The sequence below is a fragment of the Dipodomys merriami genome, unplaced genomic scaffold (assembly GCF_024711535.1).
Source record: "Dipodomys merriami isolate MVZ:Mamm:240054 unplaced genomic scaffold, mDipMer1.0.p SCAF_2, whole genome shotgun sequence".
NCBI lineage: Eukaryota > Metazoa > Chordata > Mammalia > Rodentia > Heteromyidae > Dipodomys > Dipodomys merriami.
In genome coordinates, this window is record NW_027203381.1 from 79,594,865 (window position 1) to 79,615,715 (window position 20,851).

At 37.3% G+C, this 20,851-nt stretch overlaps 1 protein-coding gene across 2 annotated transcripts in view; it reads right to left on the reverse strand.

Moving 5' to 3' along the window:
* The window catches only part of Atp6v1a (ATPase H+ transporting V1 subunit A), a 51,165-nt gene that overhangs the window by 26,618 nt on the left and 3,696 nt on the right, over positions 1-20,851 (reverse strand). For both annotated transcript variants that reach the window (XM_070030213.1, XM_070030215.1), the window contains exons 2-3: positions 4,276-4,372; positions 2,218-2,346 (exon numbers count right to left, since the gene is read on the reverse strand). In XM_070030213.1, coding sequence (XP_069886314.1) covers positions 2,218-2,346; positions 4,276-4,360 — 214 coding nt within the window. In that variant the 5' untranslated portion in view covers positions 4,361-4,372. The remainder of the gene's footprint in view (positions 1-2,217; positions 2,347-4,275; positions 4,373-20,851) is intronic.

Below are 20,851 nucleotides of genomic sequence, written 5' to 3' on the forward strand. Positions count from 1 at the left end.
TAGTTGTTAAGTGGAGATAAGAATCTCATGGACCTTTCTTCTGGGGCTGGCTTTGAACTGTGATCCTCAGATCTCAGCTTCCTGAGTAGCTAGGATTATAGGCATGAACCACCGGTACTAGGCCAAAAGGGTGGTTTTTTTTTGGTCGGTCGTTGGGCTTGAATTGTGGGCTTGGGTGCTGTCCCTGCACTCTTCAGCTCAAGGCAAGTGCTCTAACACTTGAGCCACAGCGCCACTTCCAGTTTTCTAGTGGTTTTTTGGAGATAAAAGTCTCATGGACTTTCCTGCCTGGGCTGGCTTTGAACGGCGATCCTCAGATCTCAGCCTCCTGAGTAGCTCGGATTACAGGCGTGAGCCACCAGTGCCCACCACAGTACAGTCGTGAGGCCTGAACTCTGGGCCTGGGCACTGACCCTCAGCTCTTCAGCTCAAGGCTAGTGCTCTACCACTTGAGCTACAGTGCCACTTCGGGCTTTTTTCTTTTTTGCTTATGTGGTGCTAAGGGATCGAACCCAGGGCCTCAGGCATGCAAGGCAAGCGCTCTACCACTGAGCCACCTTCCCAGCCCCATGAAATAGGTTTAAGTGGAAAAAAAGAACAAATCTTGTGGGGAGAGAATATGTAGCTTCAGCAATACAGTTTAAAAGCTAGAAAGATCATAATTAAAAGGAAATGAAAAAAGTGGCTGTGTGTGTGTGTGTGTGTGTGTGTGTGTATGTGAGAGAGAGAGAGAGAGAGAAAGAGACAGAGAACTGGTCAGAGAAGACAATAAAGGTAGGGAGGATTGCTGTTATATATGTTTTCATTTATTTCAAATCTTCAAATCATAAAAATCATAGATTAAAAATGGGCTAGAGTGTATCTCAGGAGTAGAGTATATAGCCCTGGTTCAATCACTAGTATTTCTGAAAACAAAAATAAAAGGTAAATGCAATATAGATTAAATAGAAAGTAAATGAAATAAAGGTAAATAGTAGAAAAAAATCCTTTCTGTTTAACATCATTTCATGCCTATAAAGATGCTGGGTTTTAGGTTTATTGTTTTTGTCTTTTTAAATTTCCTTGTTGTTTCTTTATTGGCAGTATTGGAGTTTGAACTCAAAGTCTCTCAGCTGAGTGCTCTATCATGTCCATAGCCCTTATTTATTTATTTATTTTTAGACAATTTCATTTTAGCATCCAGTATTAATACAGGAGAAACAACCGTAACTACGCTGTTTTACTTTTTCAATTTTGCTATCTATTTTTAGTTTTCTTGTGGTGCTAGAGATCCAGAGCCTGTACAAGCCAGACAAGTGTTCTACCACTGAGCTATATCCTCAGTCCAAGAATACATTTAAGAATGGCAAAAAAGGGTTTGCAAAACAAAACCTGAATACCCAAAGAATTAATACTGATCTTGAAAAGTAAAAACATATACATTAATGTCCAAAAAAGAGATTCTTCTTCATAAGGCTTAACTCTTACCTCTATTTTTCACAGAAAATTAAAAATAAGTATTATGTTTAAAATACAATACTCTGGTAAAGAAACAATAAGGATTTCCTACTGCTAAAGCTGTAATATAGTATATCATCTGATGCTACTCAGTAGAAAAGAGGACTACTGATTGATTAACTATAACTTTATTAAACAGAAACCATGATTGGGGAATTTTTTTTTTTGGGGGGGGTCCGGTCATGGGGCCTGAACTCTGGGCCTGGGCGCTGTCCCTCAGCTCTTCAGCTCAAGGCTAGCGCTCTACCACTTAAGCCACAGTGCCACTTCTGGCTTTTTTCTTTTTTGCTTATGTAGTGCTGAGGAATCAAACCCAGGGCCTCATGCATGTAAGACAAGTGCTCTACCACTGAGCCACCTTCCCAGCCCATGATTGGGGAATTTTAAATACACAAATCAACAGCTTTTTAATTTGTCTTCTACAATATGCAACTTTCTGGGGGAAAAAAATCAATTGGATCCCCCTGAAGTTTGTAAACCATTGAAACATTAAAAACAATGGAAATTAAGAGCATCATACTAATTTAGTAAAATGAGAGTACCATTTCTGAATGTTTTCCTCCTTTCCTTTAATATATCCCTGTATAAATCATATCTTTTCCATGACAGCAATATTTCATGATTCTATTATCATTGGTTAGTGCTGCTTCTACCTTTGGTTTAAAAATCCTTAATTTTATCACACAGAAAGTGGCAGGAAATGTTACAACAAAAGGATACATGTTTCTTCATAAACTTGAATAGTAGCCATGTCACCTTCCAGTCGAATAATCTCTCCAACCAACTCGCTGTGGCCCACTCTCACTAACTCATACATGGCTGCACCTGCCATGTTACAGGCTGTAACCACTGGAGAGAAAAAAGAATTTGGACGATGTGAGACTCTCCCATTTGGTGAATAATCACAGATAATTTTAAATCCCAATAAATCAAAAAGCTTGCCCATTCATATAGCCATAAGATGAAAATATTCTTATAGTTTTACATGAATATGTGTTCTTATGATGATATAAAGAGGTAAATTTGTTAGGCTATGGGTTACTAATATAAAGGAAACTATTTTCGAATGTTTGAAGTTCTATATGCAAACTCTGCTAATATTGGGGTACATTTTGATCAATTCAGGCTACTATAATACATGCAGTAACAGATTTTGGAACAATAAAAAGACTATTAAATTTGAATAAAAGTTTTAGAATGACACACAACCAGTTGCTATGTTATAACCATTGCCCTTGACACGTAATATTTAAAAGCAGTACCATTACTTTCTAATATTTTAAGTCTGTGGTTCCTAAATGGGATATGGACTTTTTGATAAACTACTGATAGCTTCTAGTATCACAGAAAAACTCCCACATGCATCTAAACACTTTTTAAAAATTTAATATTTTACTGTTATTATAAAAGGTGATGTACAAAAGGATTACAGTTCCATAAGTCAGATAAAGAGTACATGTCTTTTTGGACAATGTCACTCCTTCCCTCACACTCTCCCAGAAAAAGACTTCATTAAACCACAGAACACTTATGACTGGTCACCACCACTGTACAAAATCCCAGTTAAGGATCTCTACTTCTGCTGGGCTCACACTTGTAATCCTAAAATACTCAGGTGGCAAAGATCAGAGGATTGTGATTTAAGGCTAGTCTGGGCAGAAAAACTTCATGAGACTCCATCTCAGCCAATAAAAAGCTGGGCATACTGGCATATACCATCTGTCACCTCAGCTATATGGGAAACATAAGTAGGAGAATCATGTCTAGACAAGTCTTTGTGTAAAGGCCAGACCCTATTTGGAAAAAACAAACAGCTCTAAAACAAACAAGCTGGAGATGTAACTTAAATGGTATAGCACCTACCTGGCAAAATGAGTTCGAACAAACCAAGAGTTAAACATAAAAAGAATGACTATTTCTTATAAGTACTGGGCCAGATTTTAGATCTTACAAGCTTATTATTATGCTGTTAAATAAGCAAAAATTAATTTTCTGAAAAGGAAGGAAGACTACTACATTTTTGGAAATGAAAGAATAATTCACTGGCAATACATAGGCAATATTTCAGTACAAACTACTAAATTATCAATGCTTAAATCAACTGTATTAGGAAAATTGAAAATTTATTCCATAAGTTCATTACAATTAGTATATAATTAAGTTACATTGAAACATAACAGAATTAAATTTAAAAGGTTGTTCTTTTTTTCTAAAAGTTCTTGTTTTCAGTTTGTCTGTCCTAAAGACATTTATGGTATTTTGAGGGAAAAACAGTTCCTCTGAATGACACAAGAAATTGAAAACAGCAGAGTACTAGTTGTTCAGGCTTGTAACACTAGCTCTCACAAGGCTGAAATCTGAAGAACGCTGTTTAAAGCCAGCCCAGAAAAAAAAGTCTGTGAATCTCCATCTCCACTTAACTAGCAAAAATTTGTAGAGTAGCCAGATGAGTAATAATTTTATTGTTACCATTTCAGGTAATGTATACTCATATTTTTAATAAGATACACAGGCAAAGCATTAAAAACCAATAATACTAACACAAGCAGGACACCAAAAATAGCATTTAAATAATTATCAAATTTACATGATCAATGTTAGATGATATCTTATGATAGAGGTATTATATTCCAATCCTATAGCTACGATACAATCTTTTAAGAACAAACAAAATTTATATAGGTAGACAGGAATTTATGTATTTCTACTTAAAATACCTAGAAAAGACATTAATCAAATCAGGAATCCTTACTTTTGAGATGAATATATATTACTTACCAGGTCCTGAGACCCCATGCACATAACCAAATGCACTTTCATTGTCTTCATCAAGTATTTTTGGTAGCTTAGAGAAATCCATCATGTTGATTCACCTCTGGCAAAAAAAAAAAAATTGTTATTACAAACCTTAAAACAAAAGAACTAGGGGCTGGGAAGGTGGCTCAGTGGTAGAGCACTTGCCTTGCATGCCTGAGGCCCTGCGTTCGATTCCTCAGTACCACATAAGCAAAAAGAAAAAAGCCGGAAGTGGCACTGTGGCTCAAGTGGTAGAGCACTAGCCTTGAGCTGAAGAGCTGAGGGACAGTGCCGAGGCCCAGAGTTCATGCCCACTACCGGACCCCCCAAACAAACAAACAAACAAACAAACAAAAACAAAAGAACTAATATAGGTGGCTAACTCTCATCTTTCAGGTACTTTTGAGCTAATGCTCCTTGACAACATCTTAACATAAAATATCAAATAAAACTGTTACAATTCAGTTAAAAATAACCTCATTCCTGGATGCTCTGTGGTTATATATTTTAATAATAAAATTATATCTACATGTTTCATATTCCATAGGGAATGTCAAGGAGTTCTGCAGAAATTACAAAATCTTTCCAGTGACTTATTCCAGTCCTAAAATGCCCTCTGTGTAACTTACACTCCAACAATTATTAATTATTCCACATAGCCTCAAACTGGTGTATAGGTTGTTCTCTTTCTAGAGTGTTCTAGCTTAATACATCCTTCAGGTCTCTACTCAAGGGTCACTATCTTCATAGTCTGCTCTGCCTCGCCAATTAAATTTGTGACACCTACATCCTCCCTGGTGTATTTTTTATCATTGCATTTTTCACAATGTAAAATATATATATATATATGGTATATATGCCACCAATGCCTGACCATGCATGTATATTCTATTTTGGGCTTTTTTTTTTTTTGGGTCCGGTCGTGGGGCCTGAACTCTGGGCTGGGCACTGTCCCTCAGCTCTTCAGCTCAAGGCTAGTGCTCTACCACTTGAGCCACTGCGCCACTTCCGGCTTTTTTCTTTTTGCTTATGTGGTGCTGAGGAATCGAACCCAGGGCCTCATGCATGCAAGGCAAGCGCTCTACCACTGAGCCACCTTCCCAGCCCCGCTATCTTGGGCTTTTGACTAAGATAAAATGTGAATTTATCTAGGAGTATTTTTCCTTTTGTAGTAGAATACAGAACAATTAAAAAAAATTCACTTCGCTGGACATTTGTTTTTCACACCTGTAATCCTAGCTACTCAGAGGGCTGAGATCTGAGGATTGTGGTTCAAAGCCAGCCTGGGCAGGAAAGTCTGTAAGACTCTTATCTCTAATTAACCACCAGAAAACTGGAAGTGGCACTGTGAATCAAGTGGTAGAGTGGTAGCCTTGAGCTGAAGGGCTGAGGTACAAAGCCCAGGCCCAGAGCTCAAGCCCCATGACTGGAAAAGAAAAATTCACTTCAACCTCTAACCTATAGCTGTACAATCTGAAAAACTCAATGAACTATGCATATTCAAACAAAATCAGTGACAAATCTGAAAAGGCAGAGTACGGAGGAATTTTAGGGCAGTGAAGTCATATGAATACACACCATTACACATTTCCCTAAGCACACAGGATACATAAGAGTGAACTCTAACAAAGTATAAACTTTAGATAATATGAGGTATCAGGCGTATTACTCTGTTGGACAATACTGGTAAAGAAGGCTATCCTGTGTTTGGCAAGGAATATATGGAAAATCTCTGTACCTTCTATTTAATATTGCTGTTAACCTAAAACTGCTTGAAAATAAAGCCTTTTAATTTAGGTTACAGTCAAGAGTGAAAACAAAGATTAAAACCACACAGAGAAATGGGAAGTCTTGTAACTAGGCAGATATGAGAGGGGACAGAAAAAATGCCAATAACTTATTGATAGTATTGGTGGTAAACAGAGACTAGCAGCAGGTTGATTGCTATTCATAAAGCTGAAGGTAGGGTTCAAGTAGTTGGAAATAATAAAACTGAATTAGAAAAAAAAAGGCCATGTACCAGCCATCCATGTTTCAATAGTGTAAACATTTTGTCTGTCTCAGTAAAAAAACTCAAAGATCAATAATAGTCAAGAAAAGAAGTAAAGGGAAAATTAGCTTATTAAGACTTTTGACTTCCTCAAGATGCAGAAGCCATTTAGTAAAAGCAGGGATGAACCGAAAAAGACATAAATACAAAGACAAAAAACAGGATTTTCTAGAAACTACAAAATTATAGAGAGAAAATAAATCCTTTCTGAAAAACAAACTAAAAGCAAAAGAATTGAAGGAATGACTTAAGTAATGGAATAATTCAAGAAGCAAGTTCAAGGCAGCTTTGGGTTCAATCCCTAATACTACCACTTAAAAAAAAAATCAGTCCAGAACAAAGATTTTCTTTGACATCAAAGAATCACTTGACATTCAATCAGACTAACTTCCTCCCTAAAGACAGTATTTCCTCTATAGCATTCATGACACATGGTCATCTGTGGAAGCAGCATGAGATCTTGAGTCAGCAGACTTGGGATCATATTCTAGTTCCATTAATAACATGCTGCAAAGGAAAACTTGGACAAATCAAAGTCTCATTATTTTAATGTACCTTAAATCTCAAGTCTTGTTTCTTCGATCTTTAATACCTTTATTTTTATTGAAATGAAGAAAAATGCTACCACTTATTCAAGTTGTGATTAAATCACAAACAAATCAGCATCTCAATTTTTAAAAAGTCATTTACTCTTAGGAGTTTTGCCTCTCTAAGACAAGCTAAAGGCATTTCCTGGCCACTATTTTTTTTTAATGGAGCAATAAAAATAATTAATCTAATTGTTGTCTAAGTACTGCTAAGACAACACTTGTCTGAATAAAATAAAAAGCATCTTGTGGATGCTTTTTATTTGAGAGAAAGAGACCAAAGTTTTGAGTCAGATAGGTTGAATTTGAATTTGTAACTGTTGGCCTTCAGCAAATGAAGTTCTGTCACCGCTTTGAGTCTTAGTTTCATCAGAAAAATCTAATAGCAGCCAGGCACTGGTGACTCATGCGTGAATCCTAGCTACTCAAGAGGCTGAGATCTGAGGATCACGGTTTAAAGTCAGCCTGGGCAGGAAAGTCCATGAGACTCTTATCTCCAATAATCTACCAGAAAACCAGAAGTGGTACTGTGGCTCAAGTGGTAGAGCCCTAACCTTGAGCTGAAGAGCTGAGGGACAGCGCCCAGGCCCAGAGTTCAAGCCCCACAACCAACAAAAAAAGAAAAAGAAAAATCTAATAGTGTTGTGGTGAAACACCTAATAATATGCCTAACACAAAATATCAGTGACTAACAAGCTAATTTACGAATACAAGATTGCCTATTTTCTAAATTAGCATCTATCTGAGCCAAATCTAATGACTTAGCCATGATGTATATTGTATATTTTACCATACTTTTATTTTCTAAATCCAAAAGGATTTTTAGGCATCAATGATATTTCTGCTGCTATATGGGTAGAAAAATCAATGGTTAGTCCTTCTTCCAATTATCTTCTGGCATAGTGGATAAAAGACAGGTAGCTAAAATCAGGTGAGATGTGTGTTCTTCTAGAGCAGTACAGTACAATTTAGAATAATGCAGAGCAAAGTTATCTAATCTAGACTAGGGCAGGATGAGTTTGACTGAAAGGAAGTTAAACTAAAACTAAAAAGATAAATGAGGATGCATTAGATCATGTAGCAAAGCATTCCAAAAGACAGTTCAAGTCTCCTGGGTTCAGGAAGATGGTGCAAAGAATTCATGAGGTAAAAATGGTGCCTGTTTTTTTTTTTTTTTTAAAGTATTTATGTACCTTCTCTTTAAAACCAAACACTTCAAGTGTATGAGCAATCATTAATGGAAATTAAACGGGTTTGTTCATGATTAACTGTCTCATGGGCTTCTCAGTCCGCTAGAAATCCTAGCCACTATGGAAATTTTGAAGAACCTACTTTTTTTAACTTTATAATTTTTAGGCATATATTACTTAATTTATGCTAAAAGTAGCAAGAATTAGGAACAGTGACATAAAACTAGTAAGAGAATCAAGAGCCTTAGTGATCATTCAAAACTTTACCTAGAGATGATTTTATCAGACCCAAAACCTTTTTCATGGGAGTGGATGTGTGGCTCAGGCTGTAGAATGCCACCAAATGAGCAAAAGTGACAGATACAGAGTTTGGTCTCAGATTAAAAAAGAAAAGAAAAATGAAAAAACATTTTCTTCTGATAAATATTCTCAAATAGAAAATCAAGATGATTGTTTTGGTGGTGTTGGAGAGAAAATATGACATTTAGCTTTTTTATCTAGTTCATTGTAGAGAAGTGGTTGCAAATATACCTCAAAACAGTTCTCACATCTTTCAAAACATACATATCAATATAATTATTGAAAACATGTTTCCTTTTTTGTGTGTGGAGTAATGAATAGGGTTTGAACTCAGCACCTATGTTTGCTCGACAGGTGCTCTATTATTTGTACTACACCATCACCCCAATTTTGCTTTTTATTTTTCCAGTGGAGTCCCATGTCTTTGCCCACGCTCATCAACAGACTGTAATTCTCCCACCTACTGCCTTGTAAGTAGGTGGCAACACAGGCACCAAGCCATCATGCCTGGCACTTTGGTTGGGATGGATGGGGTGTCCTTACTAACTATAAATCTCTGCCTTTTTGAGTCTCTGACATTACAGGCATAAGCCACCATGCCAGAGCTATCAAAAATATCTGTTTTGAAAGCATAGAATTCCAAGCACAGTTGTCCATTCTGATGTCTTAATATATTTAAATTTTAACCTCTACTACCACAACAGACTTTTACACATGCTGTGCTCATGCCTAAAATGTTCATTCATTCCTCACATCTCTCCATGCTTTATTTCTATTTATTGTGTCTCTGTTCAAATGTTCCAGTCCCAAGTTGCATTCCCCAAAACCCGTTTCCCTCTTCCCATTGTCATTCTCAGTTCACAGCACTTATAACAGCTGAAAGAACATAACTTTTCTTTTTAATTTACCTATTTATTATCTATGTCCTCATTAGAAGGTTAAGCATAAGGAAAGCAAAGAAAATAAACATAAGTAACAGTTGCCAAATAATTTCTCATCCTCTACTATCACATCAATTTCACAAATGGAAAAACAAAGCATGGAGAGTTTAAGTAACTACCCAACATAACAACACTAGTAAAAGATAAAGGTGGGATTTTGAATGCAGGCAGCTAGACTTCAAACCCTACGCTTGTTAAGTACTATATTCTCCTGCATCCTGAATTAAGGACTTCTATACTTTCTATTATTGGCATAAAAATAGCCTTAGTATAATATTCTCCACCAATTTTTTCCCACCAAATGTTTTAGACAAAATATTTTTTAAAGTAAGTTATGATTTCTATATAATCCTCCTTCTTCTAGAGGTAGGGAATATCTGGACTGTGAGCCATATAAGGTTCTCCAAGGCTGGGAAGGGGCTCAGTGGTAGAGTGCTTGCCTGGCATTCATGAGGCCCTGGGTTTGATTCCTCAGCACCACATAAGCAGAAAAAGCCAGAAATGGTGCTGTGGTTCCAGTGGCAGAGCACTAGCCTTGAGCTGAAGAGCTGAGGGACAGAGCCCAGGCCCAGAGTTCAGGCCCCATGACTGATTTAAAAAAAAAAAAAAAGGTTCTCTAAATCATTTGTTATACATTAGACAAAATGTATGATTCCCGCCAGCTGAATGCAGCAGTCTGTCTGTACTGACAATTTTGTATATCCCCAAAATGTTAGAAATATCCAAAGAACTCTTGGCAGAAAAAAGTTTTCCCACTTATACTGGAAGAGCTAATGAGAGGATGGTCACAAAGATAATGTAAGACACCTAAGCAAGGTAACATTGGAACCATTGTGGTAGACATTAGATGCAGTGCTCAGACCCACCTTCAAAGAAGAGTGGATGTAATCCATAAAGAGCCAATAGCTGTTAGCCCTTTGTTACAGCCTCAGCTGCAGAGGGCTGCCTTGCCCACATTCACCCCTTCCCAGGGCATCCTGTACTTGGTAAATGAGCAAAGAGGTAGAAAGACTGCCAACACAGCCCACATGGGACATTCTTACTCACTCCATTTTGCCCTGTTGGGTAAGCTAAGGCTTTATTAAGTGGACATTTGCATTTTGACTGTTTCCTTTGCTTAACTCTTCTTCCATCCCATTCATTTTGCATATTATTAATCTCTAATTAAACATTGTTACACAGACTCTTTCTTGGTCTCTGCATCTAGAAAACTCAAAAAACTGAAATAATGGATGACCTGTAAAACTACTCCTTCAATAACTGAAAGTTAGCTCACACTTGAACCACATATTTTGGTCTGTTTCATGAGTTAGTTTTCTTGTGTTTATTTATTTATTTGATGGGCCTGGGTCTTGAACCCTAGGCCTGGGCACTGTCTCTAAGCTCCTTTAGCTCAAGGCTAGCATTCTATTATTTTGAGCTACAATACCATTTCCAGCTGGTGGTGTAGTGTGATTAATTGGCAGTAAGAGTCTCATGGATTTCCTGCTTGCTGGCTGTGAATCATGATCCTCAGATCTCAGCCTCCTGAGTAGCTAGGATTACAGGTGTGAGCCACTGGCACCTGGCTTCTTGTAATTATTTTGTGAAGGTGATAAGGAATCCAAACATAGATTAAGAAAACAAGTCACATAGAGCATGGGGCAATCATCCTTAAGTCTGGTCAATAATCTGCCAAACCTTTATTTCTACAAGGAACTCGCCTTTCCTCATCCTTCACCTTAAACCTTAATGCCCACCAATAGTAGTTAAGGATTCCTAAGAGTCTATTTAGTTTTTAAAGTACTACTTTATGGTGGAGTGGGAAATGATTTCCTATGTACAGGACTTTCAGGCTTGAACCTCTAACAGTTAAACATTACAAGAAAGTTCCAGGACTGACCCAGGGTAATAATAAGCTGAAGCATTGAACTTTGCAATTCCCATGGCACTGACTATAATCCCTACGTTACCTCTATAAGAACAATTTTTAATAAACACAAAAAAATTCTCTTTAAAAAAGATAAAGATGAGCGCTTCCTTAACACAAGTAAAATAAAAATTCCATGTTATAGTGACAATGACTGAACATGATGAAGCATATAAACAGTTTGATAATATGAAATATTACCACCTAATAGTCAAAATAAACATATACTACTAAAATTTTATCCATTACCTCTAAATGCCTATGTCTCTATATGACAAAGCACTGACTTTAGAAAAATGTTGTAAAAAAAACCCTGAAAAGGGGCTGGGAAGTTGGCTCAGTGGTAGAGCACTTGCCTTGCATGCCTAAGGCCCTGGGTTCGATTCCTCAGCACCACATAAGCAAAAAGAAAAAAACCTGGAAGTGGCGCTGTGGCTCAAGTGGTAGAGTGCTAGCCTTGAGCTGAAGAGCTGAGGGACAGCGCTCAGGCCCAGAGTTCAGGCCCCACGACCGGACCCCCCCCCCAAAAAAAACCCCTGAAAAACTGACTTTCAGTAAACAAATTATATCACAAGCTACTGAAAGGACTGAGATCTAAAGAATACATGGTTCAAAGCCAGCCTAGGCAGAGAAGTCTGTTAGACCCTTATCTCTAATTAACCACCAAAATAGACAGGAAATGGAGTTGTGGCTTAAGTGGTAGAGCTCTAGCCTTGAGCACAAAAGCTCAGGGACAGGGCCCGGGCCCTGAGTTCAAGCCATAAGACTTGTGCACACACATACAAAAGATCTACCAACCAAGCCTGGTAGATCATACTTCTGCTACTCAGGAAATAGAGAGTAGGGGGCTCATAATTAAAGCCAGAGGGCAAAAAGTTATTGAGATATAATCTCAACCAACAAGCCAAACATGGCTTGGAGTATGCCTTTTAATTCAAGTTACTCAGGAGCTACAGGTAATTAGTGTTTAAAAGTAGGCAATAAAAGGATGAAATATATGTGGCGAGGAGCATATATATGGAAACTAAAAGTAAAAAATGTGAACATGTGGTAGAGTGCTGCCAAGATTGGATTAACTTAATCCCAAATCTCTGTGAAACATGATTTTAACACTACTTGAAAATTGTGTAGGCCATTTAATAGCTGCTCAATCATACAATATGTTGCTATTCTGGCTGTACTCAATCACAAAAAAATAAATGAGTAAATAGTGCGATCAGAGATATAGTTAGTGGTAGAGCACTCGACTTCTAGAGACCACGAGTTCAATCACCAGCACCAGCCAAGACAAACAAGCAAACAAATAAATCCCAAACCCTAAATCCGGAAAATACCTACTGCATACTTTCATGGAAAGTATGACATATGTCGTTTCATTTATAGAAAATTCAGTTTAAGGGCTAGGAAAGTGGCTCAGTGGTAGAGCACTTGCCTTGCATGCATGAGGCCCTGGGTTTGATTCCTCAGCACCACATAAGCAAAAAGAAAAAAGCCGGAAGTGGTGCTGTGGCTCAAGTAGTAGAGTGCTAGCCTTAAGCTGAAGAGCTGAGGGACAATGCCCAGGCCCAGAGTTCAGGCCCCACGACTGGACCTCCCCCCCCCCAAAAAAAGAAAAGAAAATTCAGTTTAATTACAGTAAAATTGATATTTAGCTGTTTGACTCTTATTTTAAAAATACATTACAGGTGGGTGCCAGTGGTTCCTTCCTATAATCCTAGCTACTCAGAAGGCTGAAATCTGAGGATCGTGGTTCAAAGCCAGCCCAGGCAAGACAGTCTATGATACCTTATCTCCAATTAATTATCAAAAAAGATGAAAGTGGAGCTGTGGCTCAAGTGGTAGAGCACTAGCCTTAACCAAAAAAGCTCAGGAACAATGCCCAGGTCCTCAGTTCAAGTTCAGGACTCACACAAAAAAGTATACCTCTACAAATATTTGTGAAAGGCCCCCCCCCTCAATAAAATAACTTAATTTTGCTATAGCACAGGAAAAATCCAGAAGGCAGCAAAGGCAATCATCTGACTAATGAGTCATCAGCCTCCCCCACAGGCATTGCAGAACACAGTGGCAAATAACAGGAGGCCACTTTTATTTTCCTTCCATTTTATACGGCAAACTTCATAGATTCCAAATTGCTAGTTAGTGTACCACACCTAAAAATGTTATTATTCCAAAAACAGTTCGTTTTACTACTGGAGTTTTAGAGGATGATGCTGTTTTGATGAGGATATATAAAAGCTAAATACTAAACTTCCAAGGCAATATATATTTAAGTACATCTTTGGTAATATTATTTTAAGGTGACACTTTAAAATTACATTCTATCTAAGTCATTAAAGGTTGTCTTTGGAAATCATTGTGGGTTTTGGTGGTGGTGGTAGTGGTGATTGGTGGTGTTTATGGTGATCTGGGGCTTCACACTTGCTAGTCAGGCCTCTACCGCTGAGGCATTCTTACTCTGTGCTATTTTGAGATAAGGTTTCCCTTTTTTCTCAGGCCCACTCCTGGACTATGATTCTCCTTATTTTAGGCTTCTCATCTAGCTGATATGACAGGCATGTAATACCAGTGCCCAGTTTCTTCATTTGAAATAAAGTCATGTAGATTTTTCTGTCCAGGTTGACCTGGAATTATAATCCTGGCTAGAAATCAGTGTATTGTTTCTGAAAAGCACAAATAATCCAGTAGGTTACAATCAATTGCTTTTGTGTATACATGTGTTGGTACTGAGAACTGAACTCAAAACCTCACACTCTCACTTAACTTTTCGAACTCTATGGTAGAGCTCTACCTACCTGAGCCACACCTCCACTTCCCTGGCTTTTTGCTATATTCAACTGGAGATAAAGAGTCTCAAGACTTGTGCCCTAGATGGCTTCAAACTTTGATCCCCAGATCTCAGCTGCCTGAGTAGCTAGGATTATAGTTGTGAGGCACCAGCACCAAGGAACTTATTTTCTATTATTTTTTAACTGCACAAAACCAAGGGTACAATATGATATTCAATAATTGTATATAGTATGTAATGATCAAATCAATACAGTTAATATTTTCACCTCCATTTTTTTTCTTTAAACATTTGAGACAGGTTCTCATTATCTAGCCCAGGCTGGCCTCTAACTCATAATCCTTCTACCTCAGCCTCAGCCTCCTGAGTACTAAAATTACAGATATGAACTCTTCATCCCAGACCTCCATGTTCTTATTTTCCTATACAAGTTACCTCCTTAGATAAGGACATCCTTACTACACTTAATATTTTTGTGCTTGATAAGTTATAGAATAGGTAGAATTCCAACTGAGAATATATTATAAAGCACAGTACTATAAGTTAATCATTTTATGAAGCACTTTCCTATTCAATCCTGCAAACCTGTAACTATAAACTTCCTCAGAGATCTTGACCTAGATAGATGTACTAGATACACCCTGAACATTTTATAGAAGAATAAACTGAATTAAACTTCATGAAAATTTGAAACTCCTACTCCTTGAAAGACTTCATTGGAAAAGATAAATTACAATTTTAAATGCAATACTGACAAAGCGTAAATGTAATAAAGACTATATACATAATTTTAAAGGAACACAAAATAATCTCAAATAAAACAATCCATTTGAAATAGGCCAAATAACAGGGTTCTGGTGGCTCATATCAATAATGCTAGCTACTCAAGGAGGCTGAGATCCAGAGGATCAAGGTTTGAAGACAGTCCAGACAGAAAAGTGTGAGATACCAGATCCAAAATAACCAGAAAAGGTTGGACTAGAAGCATGGGTCAACTGGTAATAGCGCCAGATGGCCAAGCAAGGTAAAGGCCAGTACCACAAAAAAGGAGGCAAAAATGTGACCATACATTTCAACAAGAAGACATATATGGCAAATAATGTCTTGAAAAGACTGAACATTGGTCATGAGGAAAATACAAATTAAAACCACATAAAATATCCCTCTACAGGTTGTCAGTATGGCTTAAGTTTTAAAATTGATCATCCCATTATCACACTTTCTATTTTACTTTTTTTTTTAACTAGGTTGATTAGTTATTTGGAAAGAATTTAAAACAACTAGAAACCACATACATATCTGGTATGAATGTAAAATGATACACTTTGAAAAACAGTTTAACAGTCTTAAAAAAATTTCTCATTGGTACTCTCCCATGAAAAATAAAAGTGTATGTACAAAGATAGTGCATGTGTATGTACATGTTTGCATACACATATCCATAAACATACTGTGGTATAACCATAAAATGAAGTATGTAATAATGAAAGGAAACAGAATACATGTAACAACCCAAAACTCAAAATAATTATGCTGAATATAACCCCCCACAAAGTTATATGCAATTCTAAAATGCAAAAGAATCTATAGAATCAGTGCTGAAGAATGGAGTATATGGGATACATGGAAGGAAGGAAGTACCAAGAAGTATAAGAAAACTTCCTTTGGGGGTTGATAAGTTGTGCTCAATATGGACATATTGATGGTCATGATGATTTCATATTATATACATGGACTTACCCAACTGTATACTTTAAATATGTGCAAGTATATAAATTTATTACATATTCCTCAACAAAACTTTAAAAAATTATGAAATATTTTCAATGATTCCTGTAAGGGAATATAGAATACAGAATATTTATTTACTTTTGTTTCTACTGGTCAACAAATGGGAGTAGTTATAAAGACTGTATTGCCTATAAGAATCTTATAAGAAAATCTTTTAACCTTGGGAATATTAGGGAATAGATAATTTTTGTTGTTGTTAAAGAATCAATGTATGTGACTACTGAAGAGGGTATGTAGGCATTCTCTGATCCTATCAAGATCAATCAATGCTGGCAATTTCCATAGTTTCTTAATAGGTCAGGAGCACAGAAGTCAGTATGCATCTGAAAACTTAGCCCTCTAGATAGGGCTAAATGGCTCATCAGTATCTTACACTAATTTAGGAAAATCTTAACCCTATCTTGATTGAAATTTCCTGTTTGAGGCATACCAGGCCAAACTCTAATATTTTGGATATGAGGGATTCAGTGGCTCATTTGGAGAATGGATATAGAGAGCAAATTCCTGTTGTTTTAGGCTGTTGTACTCAAGGGCAGAATTAGTTTATAATAAAGAATTGTTGACAGCCTGATTTTATCTGTACTTACAGCTATTCACCAACCCTCCCTATTCCTAGTATGTTAAGTGAATAGTAGCAAGCACTATAAATTCACATTCAAGTACTATAGGTATGTTGGATGGGATGTGAGCAGATTTCATAATTTTAAGTGTCTGCTTTGAATCCCATTGAAGACTTTGGTATTAATCTGCCTGACTCAGATTTATAATTTTGGAATCTCAATGCCAGCACTTCAATGTAAATCAGATAAGCATTTCAAGTTATCTTTTTAAGTATCTAAAATACTTAAATGTTATTGGACTGGCATCATGGATTAAGCGGCAGATTGCTTCTTAAGGCCCTGAGGTCATCCTCAGTAGCACACACACACAAAATTGAACATTTTCAAGATCATTCGTTTCTGTTATTCACTGTACACATAAGACATGTACAAACATACTTTTACTTTCATGTTATTGTGGATAGTTCTTTCCTTTACTTTTTTTGCTTAGTTCCAGCATTTAGGAGGCAGAGGCAAATTCAAGATCTTGGACTATAATAACAAGATCTTGTCTCAAAAATAAATCAATAAACAACAACAAAAAGAAGCCTCTCCCAAAATCCCTCAGAACCACAAGTTTCTACATTTTAGTCATAATGATATAAAAAAATAATAATAAATTATAGGCAATAAACATTGAAAACAGAATTCACATCTGAAGATGTTTATAATATTTCATCAATTATAAAAAATATATCAATAACCAGCTGGCTGCTGGTGGTCAAAGCCTGTAATCCTAGTTACTTGGAAGTCTGAGAACTAGAAGATAAAGGGTGGAAGCCAGCCCAGGCAGAAGACCCCTCAACTTATGAGTGGGTGCAATAAAGCATGCCTTTATTAAGAATAAAAGGAAACAGATGAATATGTGAAACATCCAAACCAAACATGAGGCAGAGACTGGGAACAGCATGGTTCCCTGCCAGTCTGGGAAGAAAAGTTAAGGGGCCCCAATCTCCAAGAAAGAAGCAGGGTGTGGTAGCATATGCCTGTCACCCTAAACTACTGAGGAAACAAAATGGCTGGACACAAGGTTTCATAACTGTCACCACAGTGACAAAGGGAACTACAAATAGTGGATAAAATTCCAGGCAAGACCCTGTGTCAAAAAGAATCAATGCAAAACGCAACTGGCAGAATGGCTCAAGGGGCAGAGTGCCTGCTTAGAAAGCCTGTGGTCTTGTGTTCAAACCCCAGTAACCACACACACAAAAAAAAAGGTGTGAAGTTTAATGGCTCTAACTGTGAGGAAAAGAGAATTTCAAATAAAGCATTAGATAATTTTATTAATAGTAGCAACTAATCATGTGTGTGTGTGTGTGTGTGTGTGTGTGTCCATAACGGGACTTGAACTCAGGGCCTGGGTACCACAGTCCCTGAGCATTTTTGCTCAAAGAAAGCACTTAACCACATGAGCCACAACTCCACTTCTGGCTTTTTTCTGCTGCTTAGAGATAATAGTCTCACAGATGTTTCTCCCCCAATTGGCTTCAACTATGATCCTCACATCTCAGCCTCCTCAGTAGCTAGGATTACAGGAGTGAGCCACCAGTACCAGGCAGTTGTAACTAATATTAAATCTGCTTTTAATACTTTCAGGTAAAAGTAAAGATCTGTTCCAACAAAAATATGCATTCACTTTAGGTGCCTCTAGATACACAATACTGTATTTTACATATACATGATTTATATACATATCTATATCTATATCTATATTATTGTATACACTAAATGTAAAAGGAATATTTTTATAACCGAAAGACTTGGATTTTATACCAGGAAGAAAACAGACTGAAAAATGTCAAATTCTCTACAGAAATTAAATGTAAAATACTCTTACTAGTCACATTCTTAAAAAACTTATAAAGATGACTAAGTTCCTCCAATTTATGGTAATAGAGCTGACATTAAATATTCAACAGTCTCTTAACAAAATATTTTCCTTAAAGCAAAAAGAAACATATACTCATGATGAGCAGCAGAAAAAAAGCCAGAAGCGGAGCTGTGGCTCATGTGGTTAAGTGCTAGCCTTGAGCAAAAATGCTCAGGGACTGTGGTGCCCAGGCCCTGAGTTCAAGTCCCACTATGGACACACACACACACACACACACACACACACACACACACACACACACACACACACACACACACACACACACACACACACACACACGCTACTATTAATAAAATTATCTAATGCTTTATTTGAAATTCAATTACTATTTAATTGACTGATACTTTCCATTGCAAAGCCATGAAATGCTTATGAGTTGTCAATTTATGTAAGAAATTATTTTTCTCTAGTTCAAGTTATTGTTAATTTTCTGTCTATGATTTCATGGGGATAAAATTAAGATATAAAGACACTTTTTTTAAAAAGCAAAAACTCTTACAGTTAAAACTAAAAGGTTCTTGTTCTATAGTTTGTACAATTTTAATATCATTCCATCATCCACTGTAAGAATGAAAATATTACAATGAAAGAATTTCCTCCTTAGCTTGATTCCACATAGTAACGATTACAAGCACTAAAAAATCTTTATGTAGAAAAGTCTTTCTCAGCTCTTACTATTTTGAAATTTGTTTAAAGCGAGGCATGATGCTCCATGCTCTTGCAGTCCCCAGCTACTGTACTTGGGAAGGTGAGGCAGGACATTTGTTTGGCCCCAGGGGATTGAGTGTGACCTGTCTCAAAGGGCAAAAAACTTTTCAAAAGACTCATACTGTTTCATTTTTTTCATAATAGCATTGTATGTTCCTCGGTACCCCAAACCTATTTCTCAAAAAGGGACATTAGTAAAATCTGTAGGCTATCTTTATCTTTCCATATCCTTTAGGTAAGTCTCCTATAAAAAGTCAGTATATAAACTAAGAATGGTGGTGCACACCTGTAATCTCAGTCTCCAAAGCTAAGGCAGAAAGATCAAAAATGGAGGCCAACCCGAGTTAGAAAGACTCTATCAAAAACAAACCAAAAACACAGAATATAAAGTCAGAGCAGATGTAACCTCAACTTAAAAAACTGCTAGAGACAAACAATTGCAGTCCCAGTACGCAGGAGACTCTGGCGGTTACAATCATGAGTTTGAGGCTAGTCTGAGCGACACAGTAAGATCATCTCAAAAACTCAAGTAATTTGATGGTTTATAAATTAAACTCATAACCTACGGTTTTTGTTTTGTTTTTTTGTTGCTTGTGGAGCTTGGGCACTGTTTCAGCGCTCTTCAGCTCAAGGCCAAGAGCTTTACCACTTGAGCCACAGTGCCACTTCCGGTTTTCTAGTGTTTTATTGGAGATGAGAGTCTCACAGACTTTTCTGCCCGGGCTGGCTTTGAACCGTGATCCTCAGATCTCAGCCTCCTGAGTAACTAGGATTACAGGAATGAGCCACAGGCACCTGCTACTCATAACCTACTTTCAATACTTATGGCATAGATCTGAATATGAACACTCAAGAGAGTCCTATGTCATACAGCAATTAGGTAGAGCAAGAATGTATATAACTAGGTCTCTATTATTGGGAAATTCATTCATGTAATATCTGCACTCTTACTTTACTTTCATCATTTAGTTTAAAAAATTGATTGTATAAGTTATGTTATTCAAATTTACCCTTAAAAGGAAGGTGTGTGTGTACCAGTCCTGGGACTTGAAATGAGGACCTAGGCACCATCTTTGAGCTTTTTTTTTTTTTGTCGGTTATGGGGCCTGAACTCTGGGCCTGTCCCTCAGTTCTTCAGCTCAAGGCTAGCACTCTACCACTGGAACCACAGCGCCACTTCCGGCTTTTTTCTTTTTGCTTATGTGGTGCTGAGGAACCAAACCGAGGGCCTCATGCACGCAAGGCAAGCACTATACCATTGAGCACCTTCCCAGCCCCCATCCTCAAGCTTTTTTTTATTCAAGATTAGTGCTCTAACACTTGAGCTACAACTCCACTTCCAGCTTTTTTCTTTTCTTTTCTTGTTTTTTGATGGTTAATTGGAACCTGGGCAGGGTTCACCATGATCCTTAACACTCAGTCTCTGGGGTGGCTAAAATTATAGGCCTGAGCCACAGGTACCCAGCTGAAGGTTTCTTTTAAAAATTATTTTTACTAGCTTACATTAGTTTTTAAGAGGGGGTTTATTGTGTGGCATATATACAACGTATCCCTTATCCCTTACTCCCCTCCCTCTTCCCCTCCCCTGCAATTACCTTCACTCTCCTGAGCTTCTGCTTTTTTTTTTTTTTTTTTTGGTCACAGGGCCTGAACTCTGGGTCTGGGTGCTGTCTCTCAGGTCTTCAGCTTAAGGCTAGCTAGCGCTCTACCACTTAAGCCATGGTGCCGCTTCCGGCTTTTTCTGCTCATGTGGTGCTGAGGATTCGAACCCAGGGCCTCATGCATGCAAGGCAAGCACTCTTCC